The sequence below is a fragment of the Magallana gigas genome, chromosome 2 (assembly GCF_963853765.1).
Source record: "Magallana gigas chromosome 2, xbMagGiga1.1, whole genome shotgun sequence".
NCBI lineage: Eukaryota > Metazoa > Mollusca > Bivalvia > Ostreida > Ostreidae > Magallana > Magallana gigas.
Genome location: NC_088854.1, coordinates 5,743,656 through 5,763,753, shown reverse-complemented (window position 1 = coordinate 5,763,753; position 20,098 = coordinate 5,743,656). Strand labels below are relative to the sequence as shown.

The window sequence follows — 20,098 nt, the reverse complement described above, 5'->3', positions numbered from 1 at the left end:
AAAACATTAAAAAGCTCGTCTCTGGCGCGTGCATACTAAGTACAGGAGAAAAAATTATGATGAGTGTCTTAAACTTTTCCACATGTACATAAAGGGCTATCAATGATATTATAACGAAATAAGTCACAATTTAGTATGCAATTATGACGTAGTTTAGTATGGATTATATTGTAGGTTCTATCTCCAAAAGAGAAGTATGATGGCGGAGATTTATTTATATTAAAAATATCTTTATCTGAAGTGATTAAATTGATGAAGGTTGATAGTGAATTAACCTCCCTGATATGCAGAGGTAGGGAGTTCCATTCCCCAATGACTGTTGGAATTAAAGAAGATGTGTACACTTGCAATCGACATTTTGGTAAGGAATAGTTTTGAGAATTTCTCATCGTATAATTAGACAAATTACACCGCTTGTCTGGAAAACATTCCTTAATGTAAGAAGGAATAATATTTTTATCTACCTTGAACATTGTTTTTAGTCTAGCTATTTTACGTCTTGTACTTAAAGAATTCCAACCTGTTTCTAAGTAGAGCGAGTCCCTGGAAGCAAAAATTGATAGACCAGTAACAATTCTAGTAGCTGTTAGTTAATTGTATTTGTTCAAGCTTTTCTGTGTCTGCAAGAGAACACCCTCCCCAAACTTCTGAAGCATATTCCAAATGTGGCCTAATAAAGGATGTGCACTAGTGTGTACATAAGCGATAAAGATTTAGTTTTTTCATTAGACTTAATTTTTTGTGTGCCTTTGCTATTATGTTATCAATATATGCTGTCCATCTGAGATTTTTGGAAAAAGTTAATCCTAAGTGTTTATGGTAGACACAAACTCTACGTTACAATTTTGAAAATTTTAGAGATGGATATTTAAAAACGTTTTTTGTGTTAAAATACACATAGCTTTTGCTGTTTTCTCTCTCTCTCTCTCTCTCTCTCTCTCTCTCTCTCTCATATTTTTTAAAAGGTAGTTTAAAGTTTTGCTTTGATAACGTTCTTGTAATTAATTGTTTTGTTTTGTTTTTTAAATTTCGACATATATTAAAAGAATTGATATTCAATTTTTAAGCAGTTTTCTTTACCAGGATACTCTTGAAGGCAATTTTTGTCTTCTTTGAATGAAGATGTTACAAAAAAAATTATTATCTTGGTGATATAAACATTAGTGCTATGAACATCCCGGAATTCTGAATCTCATCCGTCTCTGGCAATAGTTTTACTCTTAATTCCTCGTTCTGATTGGTTAATATTTCGTGACGTCGAATGTGTTCGCGCCAACTTCACCCCTTGTCAGCTTGGGTCCACTACACGGACGGAAAACTTGTAAATATAAGGTAATTAATTGTCACGATTTCTTCACTCTGCTCTTTAACATAAAATATTAACGCTCATCTTTCAGAATAATGTAACTGTTTAAAAAGATTCACTGATCCTAACAAAAAAGTAAGTGTTGCAACTTTTGTTTACATTCCACTTTCAGAGCGGTTCAATCCCTCATCTGATTGAGATGGAAACCCGAGTACAAAGAAAGTTAGAATTTCAAGTCAAGAAGTCAACTCGATCCACAAGGGCCAAACAAAGAGCTCAGAACCGATATAACGATGAATCGCCAAGAAAAAGATGCAGTGATGGTAATTGTTTCAATGCAACATTTTCTGTATCATTTTTTTAGGGGGCTTTTTTTTAAGTGTGAGAAAAACGTTGTATTCGGCAAATTGGGGCCTATGTTTAGCAAATCTTTAAACATTATCTAATCTTAAGAAGATAAATGAAAAGAATTTTGTATGAACTGATTAATCGTTTGTTGTGTTTCAGATGAAAATGATATTGGGTTAGCACTAAAATGTTCTCCAACCAAGAAATCAAAGGAAAACTTAGATTCCCCAAGGAGATGTGGAGAAACACCTACACGCTCTGGTTTACGAACAAAACTGTACTCTATGCAGCTAACAGGTAATTTGATTTGGTGAATTTTATATATACATGTATGTTTATTCAACAATCTGAGGGGGGGGGGGGGGGGCATACACATTAAAAACAATAGTAATCATTATTATAATACGTATGAATGAGCTAAAAATATTAAAATCATACATAGAATAAGAGGTCAATCTGTCAGAACTTAAAGATGAAATAAAAATTTTTTTTTAGATTGTGAAAATATTCCTTCATCTAAGACTAAGCCCAAGGTTGCAGATCAGGTTGTTTCCTCTCCAATCAGAGTAAAACCCATTAAAACGGCACCAATAGGTAATTATTAACTGGATTTCAGACACATACTAAAATACTTGCAAATGTAAGATAGAAGTAACCATTCAGAAAACTTTTTAAAATTCTCTTTCCAAATTGCAGAAAAGGAGAATGTGAAATCTCCATTGAAGGAAAAGGCGAGTAAAAAGGCAGACAAGGAAAACACACCTGTAAAAAAACTACCAGGTTGGTTTCAAAAGCAGGTTCGGGGGAATTATGATGTGTAATGTTATAAATTAATAGGTGTAATTTTTAACAAATTATCATGTTCTATTAAGTAATGTTTAATAGGCCAAATTTCTACCATGTGTAATCGTAATTTGATTAATATTTTTTTAAAACCTAACAGATGAGTTATAAGTGGTAAATAGCTGTATCCCACCTCAAAATAGTTAAGAAAAGAAAAGTTTCATAAGTTTGGAAGGGATTCCTTTTTTTCATAGTTTTATCCAAGAAAAACAAAAGGTAATGTAAGACTGTAACATATAATTCTGTATTTAATTAAGGGATTGGTAAAGTTCAACCTTCACCAGCTAGAAAACAAATCTTGGCAGACAATGAAAAACCAGTTTCTCCTGTACTCAAACTTCAGCGACCAAGTGGTAAAACATTGTCTATTTATACCAATAACATGAATACATTACAGTGCACTAGATTAACAAATCTTTTATACTTACATATCAATCTTGAAAAATTTAATACCGTATTTTTCCGACGATTAGTCGGTATTTTTTTCCTCTGAAGCAGAGCACCCGACTTATCGTCTTGTTCGACTTGTCGTAGGCTCGATGTCAGAAATTTTTTTAAAATAGCATTAAAAATCTTGGATTTAATCATCTTGAGTTGGCTGTGTGATTGAAAATTACGTTGTTGAATTCACTGTTCATCTTTTATAATTATCATTTTCACTCATCTGTCAACGCTTAAATACATAATAATAACAACAGTTATTAAAAAATGTTACATTGTCTTTAATCAATTAAAAGTTTTACCGTTCCGTTTTTATAAACACATCGTCACATGGTTCTATGTATCACTAGTAGGAAGATAACATTGCGCAGTAAAATTGAAACCAAGTTTGAATGGAAGAAAATATTGCAGTAGGTCCGGGGGATGTTTTTTTAAATTTAATTATTTATTTGTAAAGAGTTGTTAGTGGAAAGTATAAATCAGAAATATTTAATGGTCAAATTCAATCTTAAAATACATAATCGGCAATTATCAATACTACTGTTTATACAATAGGCTGACACCGGTTGTGTTAATAATCTTGCCCTAAGGCTGAGGTCTTTAAGGCAATTTCACTCCCTGTGTATATAAAGAGTACCGTTATACGAGTGATTATAGTTCATTGATTAATTATTGTCCAATTCTTTGATTATTGTTAGATAATTTTTTTAGGAAACGTATGTATGTCGTATATAGTCATTATCAAGTCGTACAAATGATCGATCTATTTCTAACAGTGTCTATGTAAAACAATAGCGTGTAACTGCATTACTGGATACAAAGTAAACAAGTTTCATCAAATCATAGTAATTGCTAAGCTTTCTGCACTTGAGATCCCCCTTTGAAGTCCGACACGAGACAGGTGCATGCTTATGACACCGGAAATTGTTAAACAAACATTGACCACGCGCCGAGTCAACAGGTGGCTGGTTACGTAATGGCGAATACACTGGCGATAGTCAGAGTGGATACTTATTTTAATGCTTGGGAATAAAATATTTCTGACAAAGTAAGTTTAGTTTTGCATAACACGCGATATCGGGAATTGTTTAAAATGCAAGCGACTTTGTAGAAGTTGCCGGTATTTGAAAATTTGATGCATAAGTATAAAGCGTAATTGTTTAAATGTTAAGCATTAATAATAATTGGTAGCAATATCGGTGACATCGTGGCATCATACACTGATAATGTTACTGCAGTTTTATAGGCCATTTTGAAGTGATAAGAACGACGTATGGTCTGAGATCGACGTATCATAGGATTTTGTTAAAATTTTGGGTAAAAATGGGCAATTCGACGAGTCGTCCGCATCGACGAGTCGTCGGGAAAATACGGTAATTGAAAATCAGTTCAACCTTAGAAACAATGCACATTTATGTGTTCATTTAAGGGCAAGCCTATCATAGAGCCAAGCAGACCTTTCACACAGCTAAACCAGATCGTTTGATTGGACGGGAAAAAGAGGTGGAAGAGATCAGTCAGTTTGTCAGAGATCGTGTGTCACAAAAGACCTCAGGCAGTCTGTATATATCCGGGGCCCCTGGAACAGGCAAAACTGCATCACTATCCCACATTTTGGACAATGTAAAAGTGAGTCAGAAAAGTTGAAAACAATGTGTGAATTATAAGTTTTACTTTTCTAAAGAGCAACAGTAGAATTTCTTTGATTTAATATTCATGATTTCTGTTTTAGGCATCACACAGCTGTAAGAGTTTGTACTTAAACTGCATGACACTTAAAGACTCAGCAACAGTATATGGCAAGCTGTACACAGACTTAACAGGAAAGTCTCCACCATCAGCAAAGGACCGACTCAGGGCTGTAGAAAAATGTCTGACTGCAAGTGGACCAAGCATGTAAATAAAATACAACACTTTTCATTTGAAGAATAATATCAATTTATAGAATTAAAATGGCCACAGTTTTGAATTGTTTTGAAGTTTTATTAATATGTGGAGGTTTTGAATGCATTTACTGATCAGAAAAAAATATTTTTTCTATTACAGCATCATGGTATTAGATGAGATTGATCAGTTAGAAAGCAAAAATCAAGAAATTTTGTACACAATATTTGAGTGGCCATCTTTGTTAAAATCCCGTCTTGTTTTGATTGGTAAGTAAGCGTTATAGTCTGAAATATGTACATAATATATATTAGGTACATAAGATAACCTTCGTTAATTGTTTTAATGAAACATGTTATATTTACTGTTTAAAAATTATCATAAAAGAGGCAGTAAAGAAGATCAAAGACAAAACTTTTAATTTAAGCTGGAAAAAAAAAATTCCCAAATTGTGATTGTATATAAGATTTGCATATTCCATAGGCATTGCCAATGCCCTTGACCTGACAGACAGGATTCTACCCCGATTACAAGCCAGGCCAAACTGTAAGCCCCAGCTGTTGAACTTTGCACCGTACAGCAGAGATCAGATTGCAGCTATATTGCACGACAGATTAAAAATGGTAAATATCAGACACTTTGCTTTAACATAAGAAAAGGGCAGGTTTTGTCAGAGAAGTTTTTTGCTCACGGTAACTGAAAGCTCAAGTGAGCTTTTCCAATCACTTTTTGTCTATCATCCATCCGTCCATCTGTCTGTCTAAGCGTCTGTAAACTTTTCACTTTTTGACTTCTTCTCCAGAACCACTAGGCCAATTTCAACCAAACTGGCACAAAGCATTATTGGGTGAAGGGATTCAAGTGTGTTTAAATAAACATGAATAAACTTCACTTTATTTGTACTGTATCAATGTGATAAGTTTAAAGCAGTTGTCCTTTTTTAAATCAGCTGGAAAAGGATGGAGTGTTGGTAATGGAGCCCAGTGCTGTTCAGTTTTGTGCCAGGAAGATATCTGCAGTTGCTGGAGACATGAGAAAAGCATTGGATGTTTGTAGAAGAGCTGTAGAGATGGTAGAGCATGAAGTGAAAGCACAGCAGGTGCTCAAGATTTCCAGTGCAGGTGAGATATGACAGATCCAAAAATCAATATTCAACAGTGATCTATTTATTTGAAAATCTTTTCAGGCACAATTATAATTACAATTTTGACAATTCATCTTTAGGTTGCCCAAACAGTCCAAACAAAAATGATCCTCCCTTGAAGAAAATAGGAGTAATGCAAATTTCTAAGGTTATATCAGAAGTTTATGGGTCAAGTTCAGCCGCCAACAGTCAGGAAAGCATTCCATTACAACAGAAACTGATTGTGTGCACACTGCTCCTGGTGGTAAAACAAGGAAAGTTAAAGGAAGTCACCATGGGCAAGGTTAGTGTGTTTTTTTAAGTATTTGTTTCTGTTCAAATTATTTAAGTGCTCCCTAAATCATCAAGTTAAAATTTAAGTTTTAAGTTCCCATGAGTTGAACTGCATAATATAGCTTTAGATCAGAGAACATTTTTCAAAGAATTTCAAGCAACGATGATATGGTAGTAATGCCTGGCACTTTTAGACCTCCCCCCAAAAAAAGAATGATATGCAGAACTTGTTTATATATCCCTGAAAATACTGACCTATTCGGGATGATGAGAAAAAATATAATTGATATACAGATAAAACCATCCATATCTATTATTTGTTCATCATTTATGGGACCTTTTACTAAATGTCATTGTATGTATATAATTCACCTATTTACAGCTACATGATACATATACCAAGGTGTGTAGAAAGAGGCAGATGGCTGCCGTGGATTACTCTGAGTACCAGGGAATTATCAGCCTGCTAGAGACTCGGGGCATCACGGCCACCAAAAAAATCAAGGAAGGCAGAATGGCCAAGGTAAAAATGTTCATTTACCTCTCTTGTCCTAATTGATGTATGTTGAAGTCTTTTGTGAGAGAGTGTTTCTAAAAAAAAATCTACATTATTAATTACATCCCAGTCCCTTTTAGTAACTGTGTCCATTTGTTCTACATTGTTATGCCATTACTGACAAAATCAAACCAGTTTCTTTATTCTTGGTATTTGATAAGATTTTAATTTAGTTGTTTTTAACTTCAGGTGACACTTAAGCTGGATGAGAAGGAATTGGAGCACACCCTACAGGACAAAGTTTTAATGTCTACAATTCTACAAGATGGACTGCCATAGGCATCTTTCCAGAACTTCATGTGCAGGCAATTTATCATGAAATCAGAAATCTATTGTGTAAATAAATATCTGTGTCAGAAGTGATTTATTTTTTTATTCTTTACATAATTCACGTTTTAAAACTCATTTTTATAATTTAAACGAAGAGCAAATTTTATGTGTGTGATTTTATTGTATCAAGATGAAGTAGATTTGGAATGGTACATAGAATTTTATACATGACACTGCAGAAAGTGTTGTCTGGTCAGTTTTTTTGCAAGCAAACTAAGTCACAATTTTTGTTATTTTACCAAATATTTTTGAATAAATGGAAGCATGTTATAGACCATAGCGAATTGCATGTATTTATTTTTAGTGTGTTGAGAAAGTTAAGATTGGAAAGGTATGTTATTAAAGTATTGAATGTGTATAAAATGTATTTATTTTTGTGTAAAAAAAAGAAGTGGATATAAACAATAACTGGTATGTTTTGACATTATTACAAGCTGTATGGTCTAATTTTACAATATGTTTTTGAAAGATATTTTAGAACACATATTTACAAAGTTTTACACAGATACAAATTTTGTCGCAGTAGAAGGAACCCCAAAAAGCCAATTTAAATTTCTTGGTTGATCCACAATAAAAATGTAGAAGTTCCATGCATTAATACTCTGCTTGAGCAATTCTTGAAAAATTCAAAAGTTACTGGAATTATTTTTCTAATATGGATATGTGGGTTGACTTATTTGTATGGCTAAACATAATCAAAACCTACCATACAGCTGTAGCATTTTTGCAATTTGATTGCAATTTGTTGAATGTAGATTTCAAACATATATTTTTGTTATTTTGCTTTTCATTTTTTTTGAAAACATGTATTGTCTTTTATTTGAATTGAGTTTGTATGTTGCCCTTATTGTGATTGTACATGACATTTGTCTTCAGTATACCGTATATCATTTTATACAAACTACTACAATGTTAATTTGGTCTTTGACTTCCTAGTACACTCTGGTTTCTATAAAAGCTATCACCATAACTAAAGGTTTCTGCATAAAATATTTTTAACATGCCATCTGTTTTGTCACTGATTAAGATATATGATGATTGAATAAAATGTTGATTTGAATGTCTTTTGTTCTGTATAGGTCATTTCAGACTTTATTATTTCACTAAGAGAGGTTATGCCTAAGTGCAACAGTAATGGCATTATGAAAGTAGTACTGGTTTTGTAAAGGGATTGATGCATGTGAAGTGGCTTGATTAATATAAAAAAAAATTATACTAGTACGGGTACATACAGGTATTATATTCATTACAATTGCCTTCTACTTCCCACCCTGGCTGAATGGAGTGTGCGCCTTGTAGTTTTCACATTGTAAGGCTCTTGTCAGTCAAAAAAAAAAAAAAGCAGTTGACCTATGGAGGAAGAAACCTAAAGTTCCAGGATAATATTGCATGCACAAATGCTCATCAACTCTGGTGTTTTAACTTATCAGTTTTCATTATAAATTGCATTATCTTTAATTGAGAGGGTCCATGGTTGTATGAAAGTACTGGTAAATGTTTATAAATGAACACCTGGTTAAGAGCCCTAATTTTGTATCAAGTCAAATATGTGTATACTAAACAATACGTAGGACCAAACTTAAAAACATGTATCCTCCCATTTTAGTAAGCAAATGTAATTTTTGTTCATCAGAAGTTAGTTTCTTGAGTAATTTCTGCCCATGATGAAAAAAAATTGGCACATACACCTACAAGCTCGACTGTTTGAAATGAAGTAGTTAAACTTTAAACGTGTACTTTTGTGGTATTTTCTCAAAGCCCAAACAATATTTTATTAGAACAGTAACAATTTGTCTAAGGCATTGAATATTGTTTAATTATTTCCTCGAATTTGGCTTTTTATATAGTAGGGACATTGTTTTGATAATTTGATCGGGATCGAGCTACAATAAATATAGAAATTAGCAGAGAATTGAATTCGCTTCGTTTCTGGTAAGTATATTAGTTATTAGATTAATAGACGCTTTTGTCGACTATGTAATGGATATATCAGGTAGAAGACGTCGTCTGACTATCGGACCCTGAAAAGGAATCGACATATTTGTCATATGATGAAGAGTTTTGATGTAAACAGTTCTCTAAACTATACAACTTTTGTACTCGATAACAACATTATGGATAGATTGTAGAAAAAGAAAGAAAGAAAGTAAACGAAAACATTATTCATATTATCCAAAAGAGCTACATTATTTATATCAGTGGGCTGATATGGTACAGGTAGAGGTGGTTGAACTCATCTTCCCTAGCCAAGCGTTTTCGGCCCACTCTGTTCCCCACAGTTGAGGTGCGGATCAGAAACCCCTGACTTGGGAAGATGGGTTGAACTAGTCATAACGTGATTATGAAGTGAATTAATAACCATAAAAGACCTTTTGGGGCATAATCCTGTTATTTACTTTGCGAAGTAAATTAGTTTGACATTGTTGACGTTAACGTCAAATCTATCTGCATACCTGTGTACTCTGTTTCCTATTTCACTCTTTCTCTGTCTAATATCCACTCGACCCAACATGACTTTAATTCCACACATTTCGACTCCTGTTATTTTCGGCCTGTACAACTAGTATCCATTTATTCCGTAATAACAATTAAACTTGTAGCCATTTATTCCATAAACAGGAGTACATAGGCTTAGATAGTTTCATAAATGTAGCTTTTCATTTGAAAGCTAAGTGAATAACAGGAGTAAATACCGACGCAAACCCTTGGAACTTATTCGCTTCGCGAAGCTAAATAACAGGAGTATACCGGTATATATATACAGAGGCGAAGTATTAAATAACAGGAGTATATATATATACCGAGACATTTCATTCTAAATAGCTCCCCAAGAGGAAGATTTCTCCGGGAAAAGGGTTTCTTTGGGGGAGAGATATATTAAAAATGGGGCTTGGTATTTTGGGGGGAAGTGAACATTATAAAACAGTTTCATAAATATAGCTTTTCATTTAAAAGCGAAGCGAATAACAGGAGTAAATACCGACACAATCCCTTGGAACTTATTCGCTTTGCGAAGCTAATAACAGGAGTATATATATACAGAGGCGAAGTAAATAACAGGAGTATATATATACCGAGACATTTCATTCTAAATAGCTCCCCAAGAGGAAGATTATCCGGGAAAAGGGTTTCTTTGGGGGAGAGATATATTAAAAATGGGGCTTGGTAATTTTGGGGGGGGGGTGCACATTATAAAACAGTTTCATAAATATAACTTTTCATTTAAAAGCGAAGCGAATAACAGGAGTAAATACCGACGAAAACCTTGAAATTTACTCATAACTAGCACAATCAATAGGCCATGAGGCGCACATGAAATGTTGTCAGTCAAGGTAGAAATTTTATTGGTCCTTAATTGCATTTGTTCCTGAGAAGAATGCAATGTTTTACAATACAAGAGAAGGCAAACGGGATATTTACCGATAGAAGTAGGGATATATATAATTAATGCTCGACAATTTCCGTAACCGGATATTATTAAAACTATAATAATTATAGGTTACGGAGAAATTAAGGGAATATCATCTTTTAAAATCATTTATTTCATATTTAGTGAAGGATTACGAACATACTTTGATACTATAATAATAACGTGTTAGCCTAAAAGTCGATTATAGAAATTCTTAATCCAAGCGGAAATTTTATAAGAGAGGATAACTCTTTCAATACCGATAACTCTAGTTTATGAAAAGCGGAGGCGGATTGAGTTTTATACCATGAGTATAATAATGAAATGAAAAGGTAACATAACCAATTGCCTACACTAAAATCACAATAAGAATGAAAATCTTATGGATGTTTTTACGTAATAAATGAATATATGCTTGTTGACACCGAAAATGACTGGAATGGAAATGTGTGCTGAATGTATATAATTGAAGTAAGAATGTACATTCAATATCATTGTGAAAACTTCTGACACATTTGACGTTAACGTCAACAACGTCAAACTTATTTACTTCGCGAAGTAAATAACAGGATAATGCCCCATTTGGTCACATGTAGTTCAACTGAGCAGAAGGATCAAATGGTTTATTTTTTTCCAAATATTGTCAAACCCATTTTGCTCTAATAAATAATAACTGCAATTGTTGTTGACCAATGTATTTTTATATTTTCGTATTCTTTTTGCCAATTTCAACCAAACTTGTCACAAAGCACCCTCAGGGTTAAAGCACTCACTGTTGAATTTGATCAAATGAGGGGATACACCATCTTTAAATGTGAATTTTTTAAAGTAAAAATTGATAATTGTTTATTGTCTAAAAAAAATCTTCTTTAAAACCATTCCCCCAGAAATGCTGATCTTTTTAGGATAACTTTATACAGTTTAGTGTCAAGTTTGTTCAAACCCTAACCCCTGGGTTGTATCTTGTAACTCTGCAAACTTTCCTTTATCATATTATGTAGATTCAAGTTGTCCAAACAGTTAGTCTGGACCATACATGGGACCCAAAAGGGGCACAACTGTTTACAAAGAAATACAGTGAGAAGCATTCTTAGAAACTCCCACATAACAGATTACAATAATACAGAGTAATCTTCTTACTAATCATGCTAATAATAACATTTAAAGTCATGATCGTCCATACTTGACCCCCAGATAATAAACAGTTTGCTGGTTATTAGATTATAATAAAATTCAGTGAAATCTGTCAGACAGATTAGAAATGTAATGAAATTAGATTTAAGCATTTGTTTTGCCATGAATCTAATTTAATGTTAGTGTGAACATAAACAGATAAAAAACTTCCATTGTATGATCCTTTTTATTATTATGCATATTGCAATGATGTTGTTTAATTTTTAGGTGAGCCATGATAACTCTCTCAAAGAAGCTGAAGCAGCCCCCAGAGTCGCCAAAAAACAAAAAAGTTGCTGAAGACATTACAAAGAGAATATCCATTCGAGATAAACTTTTAGTCAAAGGTAAATTTTTTAGTGTGAATCTAAATTTCATTCTGAACATTTACCTATGATTCTTAAACTTTGTATGCTTTTTTGTCCACAACAAAACATCAGGCACAAAAAAAGCTGCAGATGGTCACAGATGGATGACCTGGGAGATTCAGTTCCTTAAGTGTTAAAAAGTTACAATATACGGCACACAACCTGCACTAGTTTTGAGCTGATTAAGCTTATTTCCACACAAATTATGTAAAAAGAAAATATAGTCCCATTAAATTCATCAGACAATTTACTACTGATGTTGTTGCTTTACTTGCCTTAGACGTTTTCTAAATGAAGCTAACCATTTATGCATGTAAACAAACTACACTACTTCACTAAATGGGCTTGTGATGGTGTTTAAAAGAATATCAAAGGTAAGTGATGTGTGCGATATCTTTAGTAAGATGTCTGAGGAATTCTCGAAATCAAATATTTATACAGAATTTGTTTGGAAATAAGACTTATCAGTCCAAAACTAGCACAAGTTTGTGTAGGCTGTAAATTGCAACTTTTTAATACATAAGAAACTGGTCGTTGATCCAAATTTTTTTAAGACCAGGAGCTACAGACCTGCAGCTAGCACAAGTGCAATTTTTCATATATAACAATTTATATGGTTTTGTGATAATGTTAATGAATGATTTTTAATTTTTTTTACAGAGGTTCAGGAGATGGAAGAAAACTTACCTAAAACCTGCACTGTGAACTTTGAAGATCCTAATAAATTACATGTGTTTGATCTGACCATTGTCCCAGATGAAGGATTTTGGAAGAGTGGAAAATTTAAATTTCGTCTTGATATACCAGAGGAATATAACATAGTAGTCAGTATACACGCAGTTGTTTTCCTTTTTCTGTACAAAAATTTTGAAATTCCATAACCTCATGGATAAATACAAACAATTTCTATGCTTGAATAGATATTGATTTATAATGTTTATAATGATATTTTAATTGCTTGGTCAATTATTCAATAAGATGAAAGAAAATACATGTAAGACATATTTTATACAAGTTATTGGAAATGTTAAGAAAAGATCTTATTATGCATCTTAATGTAAAGTTGAATACTGTTATTGATTTCCTGAACAAAATTTGTCATTGTAGCCTCCAAATGTTGTGTGTAATACAAGGATATGGCACCCTAATATTAATGAAGATGGAGAAGTTTGCCTAAGTCTGCTACGCCAGAACTCATACGACAGCTTAGGTAAGACGGGTTTAATGCAATTTTACAAAGTAAGATTAAAGGTAACCTCGATGAGAACAGAGGATATATTGGAGTACAATATTAATTTCAAAATTTTTGCTCATTGACTAGCTATTTATACTCAGTTATTAATGTTCCAGTACATACATTTATTGAAAATCACAATTTAAAGGTTATAACACAAACATACATATTGTAATTTTGCCCCCCTTAGAAGGAGGGAGGGCATATTGTTTTGCTGCTGTCTGACGGTCGGTCCACCAACAGTTTCCATTCATTTTCTTCGCAAAGGATGCACTTATTAAAATGAAATTTAGTATACAGGTTTATCATAATAATATCTAGGTCTAGTTCGATTTTGGGTACGATCGAGCTATTTTCGACAGAGTTGTGCCCCTTGGACGTAGAAAAAATCCAATTATTTGCAGTTTCCCCTCATTTTCTTTGAAGAGGATGCACATAATTGAAATGAAATTTGATGTACAGATTAATCATAATAATATTTAGGTCAAGTTTGATTTTGGGTGCGATCGTGCAATTTTTGACAGAGCTATGCCCCTTGTACTTAGAAAAATTCCAATTATTTGCAGTTTCCGTTCATTTTCTTCGCCAAGGATGCACATATTGAAATAAAATTTGATGTACAGCTTCATTATAATAATATCTAGGTCAAGTTTGATTTTGGGTACGATCGAGCATTTTTTGACAGAGTTATGTGCCTTGAATTTAGAAAAATTTCAATTATTTGTAGTTTCTGTTCCTTTTCTTCGCAGATGTTTCCAAGGGAGGGGGGCATAAGTGTTTTAAAGAAACGTTAGTAGAAATTGATTTAAATCTTTAAGATGAGTTTGATATGATTACCGGTATATATGTTCCATTTTAAGAGAAATTTTAATAATGAAAAGAAAATTTTCTATTTTTCATAGGTTGGGCACCCACTAGACGACTGAAGGATGTTGTGTGGGGCTTAAACTCTTTATTTTCAGTGAGTTGATTTACTGTTATCATTGATACGCTACATTCAAACCAAACAGTTTCACCAGGTAATGGCCGTTATGAGCCAGTTTGTCTATCACAATATTTCAATCTTTTCATCAATAATAAATTCTACTCAGTGATAAATTTTTTACCCTCAGGTAATGGCCGGTATGGGCCAGTTTGTCTATCACAATATTTCAATCTTTTCATCAATTATAAATTCTACTCAGTGATAAATTTTTTACCCTCATTGTATCAAAACAGAGTGGCTATGATAACCAATTAAATAAAATGTTATGAAATGAAATTCACATCAAGTTTATCTTTTTCTTATATAATTTTTTATTTTAAGTAAAACACAAATAATTGTACCAGGTAATTGTTCACCTGAAGCAGTAAAACAGCAATTGTTGTTTGACAAAAACGTAAATTTTGAGTTTAGCTTATAAGTTGCACTTGGAAAGGGTTCAATGTTTGTTAAATCTTAATTTCAACCTTTTCACCTCATCTGTGTTATGGTAAATTTAAATAGGTGAACAAGTTAAATAGAAACAATTTAAGAGTACATTTTATTATTTTCACTAAATTGTTCTACATGTATGTTGCCATATTAAGTCCCATTCATGTAACATTGTAGGAAGCTCACAACCTATTAACTGAAATAATCTCTTCTTCAGCCTTTTATACCATTTACAAGTGTCACAAGTAAACTTGATTTGGCCACAGTTAAAGAATGTGATTACTATAGTTAGGGCCCCGCAAGGATTTGCGGGTGCCCTATAGTAATCACTCTGTCTGTCTGTCACGTTTCCGTCCACAAATTTTCTGTTTTTTTTTTCTAATAACTTTTTTTATGGTTGCCCAATCAAGTTCAAATTTGGTATGGTAGTTCAGTAGGCAGAAATACATATTTTGATGCTATGTTTGGTTCTCTATGTCTTCTGGTTTGGAGCTGGGGTGGTGGGGTAGATTCCTTAACTATGCATAAATATGAATGGGCAAAGAGAGATAACTGCTGAGAATGTTACCATTCTATACTTGGAAGGCTGTGCAATATTTGTCCTTTGGGATTAATTAACCTTCCACAGGAAGAAAATCCTAAGCTATATCTTTATCTGTCACATTGAGATTAATTACTGCACTGCCCGTATCTGCAAATGAACTTTGTTTTGAAGTTAAGGTCAATTTTGAATGATGTGTAGTATTGTGTACATTCTTAAAATATAATATTCATACTTTATTTTGGTTAAAATACCATACACAATGATTTATGATAATTTTATTGAATTCTAAAATCAAGATATATATTAAGATATCCTTTTTCACTATTTTATTTTTTAATTATTTTATTTTTTTCTGCCTTAATGCTGTTAATTTTAACAGGTAATCAGATAATAACCCCATTCTGTCATTTCTGAAAAAAAAATCTTATTGTAAATTTAGAAGAAAAGGATGAGAGAGCAGAACAATTAATCCCCTGGGATTAATTATCTTGCCTGCTGCAGAAAATTTAGAGGCTTATCTCTATCTGTCATATGAAAATTAATGAACACCTTTGTCTGCAACTGATGTTTGTTTTGAAGTTGAGGTCAACCCTGGGTGATGCAATGTATTTGCATTCACTGAAGGCTTGCATTTTATAAAACACCTGTTTAAATCTTTTTTAAATACACATTTTATTTAGTTTTTTTTATAAGACATGAGGTTATCCCTGTTTTATGCAGATACAAGGTTACTATTTAGAGTTCTTAGACATTCAGGAATTATCTTGAAATTTTAAAGAAGATTCAATGTTAATATAAAGAGGATGGAATTCAAAGTTTTTTTCACTTCTCTATATTAATTGCCACAGCGGGGCCCTTCCTGACTGGTCAGTTTTCTAGTTTAGTTACAATTCTGCAACTAATACATTATAATTCAAGTTCATATTTTTAAAGCTATTTTCATGATATCTTGAAATGATTTTTTCATTTATTTCCAGGATTTATTGAATTTTGATGACCCATTAAATGTGGAGGCTGCAGACCATTACTCAAGGAACAAGGTTTGTTTGACTTGTATTTATTTGAAATTTCTTGAAATGTAAAATAAATCTTTGATTCTATAAGCAGGAAAAGCAGTAAGAAAAAGATCTCCAAAATGTGATATACATTCACATATTTATCTGATACTAGCATATGTATATATATATTATTATTTATTAGGTCTGTTACTGACTGTCTGCAGAAATATTTGTCGAGTTGTAAAAGTTCAAAGAAGTCAAAGCGAAGCCAAGCCTACTATGTACTTAAAAAACCAGGCATATTTTTTTAGACAGTCATTGACAAACCTAATAAGTGGGGGTTTTTTGTCAAGGACCCAAACTTTTTGTATATATTGTATTTTAAATTTTAAAAAAATAACAAAAAAAGATGATATAACTGAAAGGTTGCCATCTTGCGGACTATAGAAATATGGATGGCAATCACATGAATTGTTTTATCTAATATGACATTGCAACATTTAAGTTTGAGGCAAAACAAATTATGAAATTTGTATTATCTGCTTTTATATCTATGAAGTGCAAGGATATTAAAAATCTTATGTTTATCTTTTAGGAATCATTCAAAGCCAAAGTGAGAGACTATATACAAATGTATGCAACCAGGTGATGAACATTACAGTCTATAACAACTGAAGTGTTCCACCAGTGTGAATCCATTATAGAGATTTCAGCAGTTACCATGGTTACAGTATTGCAGAGAAACAGTGCATCAGAGTTTGAACACTGATCTCCCATTTTGCGGACTGACAAAGTCTTTGCTGCTCGGCCATGTAAACTCTCACTAGAACTCTGCTTTAAATAGTGACCTGTTATTTTTTATGAATCATTTGCTTTTTCTATATTGTTCTTTCCGTTTAATACTTAATGGTTTTGGCAGTGGTATGATAAAGGTGTAGATGTGAGAAGATTGCCCGTTATAGAAGAGTGAGGATATTTAATTGTTGAAGAAGTATAGATATACAAGCATGGTCAGCTATTAATTGAACACAATATTTTGCTTGTATTGCTACATTTAAGAATGTTTGGAACTAATAAGGCATTATCCTGATGTAATTGTGGGTGATGTCACCCCGCCATGTCAGAGTATAGTAATGTTTGTGGGATGTTTGAACTGGTTGGAGTATGGTGCTATCTCTGCTTTAGAAGATTATTTGCTATGTCAGAATAGATTTCCATTCTTTTCTGCAATGATTGCAACCAAATGCTATAAACATGTACCATGTGAATCAACAAAGAAAACATAAATTATTTGTACCTGGTATTCAATCCCAATTTTAGCATGTATATGTATAACTAAATGTATTCTTCAATTTGATGGTGTTGAACACTACTTATATATTACACAATGGATAATAAGCATAGAATGAAGTAAAAAAAGTGTGTGCTGTGAGCTTGACATGAAGCTCAAATAATGGATTTATTATTTCAACTCTGTTCCTTGATAAATGTATGATATTTACAAAATATTTTAAGCATTAATTGCATGGAATTTTCCTGTCTTATTTTCCTAAAGTCTAAAGGATTACAAATTTATTTTTTCTTATGACTACATTGTACAAGATGTAATGTTTTAGGGTTGTTTTTTTTTTTTATTATAAACTTATACATTAATACATGTATATGTATATATGCCATGTGCCTATGTCAGTATTTAATAATGCTGTATGTATGATGTATAGATAACAGATTAGTAAAATCAATAACATATATGACCCAGTCACTCCTCCAATGGACTGGGAATCTACTTAATTAATACACCAGGCCAGTGGTGTAATGGAGTTGTGCATTGCTGGACCATTCTGTAGCTGATTCAGGCAAGGAATGCTCCCAGGACCACTGTTTGGTAGACTATTTGTTCCCTGACCCTTCCATGCTCCTATCCCACAAACATTTGGGTTTAAAGCTACATTGAATACAAACAGAATTGCTGTGATTTTTAATGTTATGATGAATGAAAAAATAAAAATATAATTCAATATCAAAGTTTATTGCATGTAAGAGCTATTTTTATGTTGAAAGCAAGGATTATGATCTCGTGTGGTGATAATTAAAACGAAAGTATAGGGGTGTACATTGTCAACTATGTTAACTCTTATATTAATTTTCCAACTACACTCCTGCGAATGTGTTCGGAATGTTTTCTTTATCGTTGCTAAGTAACTATGTAATAAATCCAGAGGTGCTCGAATGAAAGTTCACGAGACTTCACCGAGATTTGTTCAGTTCCTGTAAAATTTTGAGCGGAAGTATAAGTGTTTGGATAATATTCTCAAAATACGTATGTACTGGTCGTTTTTCATATCATATCCTACTTTGATTTATGTTAAAAAATGACAATCTTTTAAGATGTATGCCATATTTCACCATATAGCGGTTATTTATAGTAAACGATACTGTTCAGAACAGAGTTATCGTTCGTGTTCAACCACGTGTAGAGTGGTTGAAAATATAAACATTGGGTTACTTAATAAAATCATAGCCATTTTGTGGTGTGCAATACTATGTTTTTAAAAAAAATAATGGGTGTCTGTTTTGCATAAAAACTTAGTATGTCGAGCCATTTGCAAGGAACATTCTGCATAAAATAGTATAGTCTGTTTCACTATTGATGCTATTACTAGGTCAGGCGCAGATCGAAAATCAATCCTCAGGGGGAATCTCTACTAAGCATGTTAATTGTTGCAACAACAGACAAAAACTATTTTTAGCTCACCTGAACCGAAGGTTCAAGTGAGCTTTTCTGATCACCCGTTGTCCGTCGTCCGTCCGTCCGTCCGTCCGTCCGTCTGTCTGTCTGTCCGTCCGTCTGTAAACTTTTCACATTTTCAACTTCTTCTCAAAAACCACTGGGCCAAATTTAACCAAATTTGGTACAAAGCATCCTTATGGAAAGGGGATTATAAATTGTTAAAATAAAGGGCACAGCCCTTTTCAAAAGGGAGATAATTGCGAAACAGTGAGTATAGGGTGCATGTCTTTAAAAATCTTCTTCTCAAGAACCACTGCACCAGAAATGCCAATATTTACACAAAAGCTTGTATATATAGTGAAGATTCTAAATTGTAAAAATCGTGACCCTCGGACCAAAACTGGGGCCCCAGGCGGGGTTCAAAGTTTAACATAGAAATACATAGGAAAATGTTTAAAAAATCTTCTTCTCAAGAACCACTGCACCAGAAATGCCAATATTTACACAAAAGCTTGTATACAAAGTGAAGATTCTAAATTGTAAAAATCGTGACCCTCGGACCAAAACTGGGGCCCCAGGCGGGGTTCAAAGTTTAACATAGAAATACATAGGAAAATGTTTAAAAAATCTTCTTCTCAAGAACCACTGCACCAGAAATGCCAATATTTACACAAAAGCTTGTATATATAGTGAAGATTCTAAATTGTAAAAAGCGTGACCCTCGGACCAAAACTGGGGCCCCAGGCGGGGTTCAAAGTTTAACATAGAAATACATAGGAAAATGTTTTAAAAATCTTCTTCTCAAGAACCACTGCACCAGAAATGCCAATATTTACACAAAAGCTTGTATATATAGTAAAGATTCTAAATTGTAAAAATCGTGACCCTCGGACCAAAACTGGGGCCCCAGGCGGGGATCAAAATTTAACATAGAACTACATATGAAAAATGTTTAAAAATTTTCTTCTCAAGAACCACTTCACCAAAAATGCCAATACATACACAAAAGGTTGTATATATAGTGAAGATTGTAAAAATCGTGACCCCCGAACAAAAGTGGGGCCCCAGGAGGGGTTTAGATTTTAACATATATAGGAAAATG

General features: G+C 33.0%; 2 protein-coding genes across 4 annotated transcripts; both read left to right on the top strand.

Annotated features, from left to right (window-relative positions):
* Positions 1-1,211: 1,211 nt before the first annotated feature.
* On the top strand, positions 1,212-7,203 carry LOC105320748 (cell division control protein 6 homolog). Its single transcript, XM_034447194.2, has 14 exons — positions 1,212-1,332; positions 1,479-1,629; positions 1,814-1,951; positions 2,150-2,248; positions 2,351-2,434; positions 2,755-2,850; positions 4,368-4,567; positions 4,671-4,834; positions 4,985-5,091; positions 5,306-5,445; positions 5,772-5,943; positions 6,047-6,249; positions 6,622-6,762; positions 6,985-7,203. The coding sequence occupies exons 2-14, from the start codon at positions 1,506-1,508 to the stop codon at positions 7,072-7,074; spliced, it is 1,758 nt and encodes a 585-aa protein (XP_034303085.2). The 5' UTR covers positions 1,212-1,332; positions 1,479-1,505; the 3' UTR covers positions 7,075-7,203.
* A 1,796-nt stretch (positions 7,204-8,999) lies between these two features.
* Positions 9,000-18,295, top strand: LOC105320746 (NEDD8-conjugating enzyme UBE2F). 3 transcript variants are annotated; one of them, XM_011418804.4, is made up of 8 exons: positions 9,013-9,057; positions 11,536-11,611; positions 11,936-12,054; positions 12,736-12,899; positions 13,183-13,285; positions 14,212-14,270; positions 16,245-16,307; positions 16,861-18,295. In XM_011418804.4, exons 3-8 carry the CDS (start codon positions 11,943-11,945, stop codon positions 16,912-16,914), a joined length of 555 nt encoding a protein of 184 aa, XP_011417106.1. In that variant the 5' UTR covers positions 9,013-9,057; positions 11,536-11,611; positions 11,936-11,942; the 3' UTR covers positions 16,915-18,295. The 3 variants fall into 3 exon arrangements, with proteins under 3 accessions (XP_011417105.1, XP_011417106.1, XP_034303083.1); XM_011418803.4 differs by lacking the exon at positions 11,536-11,611 and having other exon boundaries at positions 9,000-9,057; XM_034447192.2 differs by lacking the exons at positions 9,013-9,057; positions 11,536-11,611 and adding an exon at positions 9,167-9,191.
* Positions 18,296-20,098: the final 1,803 nt, after the last annotated feature.

What these genes read in the sequence shown, in the direction of transcription:
- LOC105320748 (XM_034447194.2), top strand. Translation starts at nt 1,506, where the DNA reads ATGGAAACCCGAGTACAAAGAAAGTTAGAATTTCAAGTCAAGAAGTCA. An exon ending in GTACTCTATGCAGCTAACAG is followed by an intron (nt 1,952 to 2,149) that starts GTAATTTGATTT and finishes ATTTTTTTTTAG; the next exon opens with ATTGTGAAAATATTCCTTCA. An exon ending in ATCCCGTCTTGTTTTGATTG is followed by an intron (nt 5,092 to 5,305) that starts GTAAGTAAGCGT and finishes CATATTCCATAG; the next exon opens with GCATTGCCAATGCCCTTGAC.
- LOC105320746 (XM_011418803.4), top strand. Translation starts at nt 11,943, where the DNA reads ATGATAACTCTCTCAAAGAAGCTGAAGCAGCCCCCAGAGTCGCCAAAA. An exon ending in AGATAAACTTTTAGTCAAAG is followed by an intron (nt 12,055 to 12,735) that starts GTAAATTTTTTA and finishes TTTTTTTTACAG; the next exon opens with AGGTTCAGGAGATGGAAGAA. An exon ending in GCTTAAACTCTTTATTTTCA is followed by an intron (nt 14,271 to 16,244) that starts GTGAGTTGATTT and finishes ATTTATTTCCAG; the next exon opens with GATTTATTGAATTTTGATGA.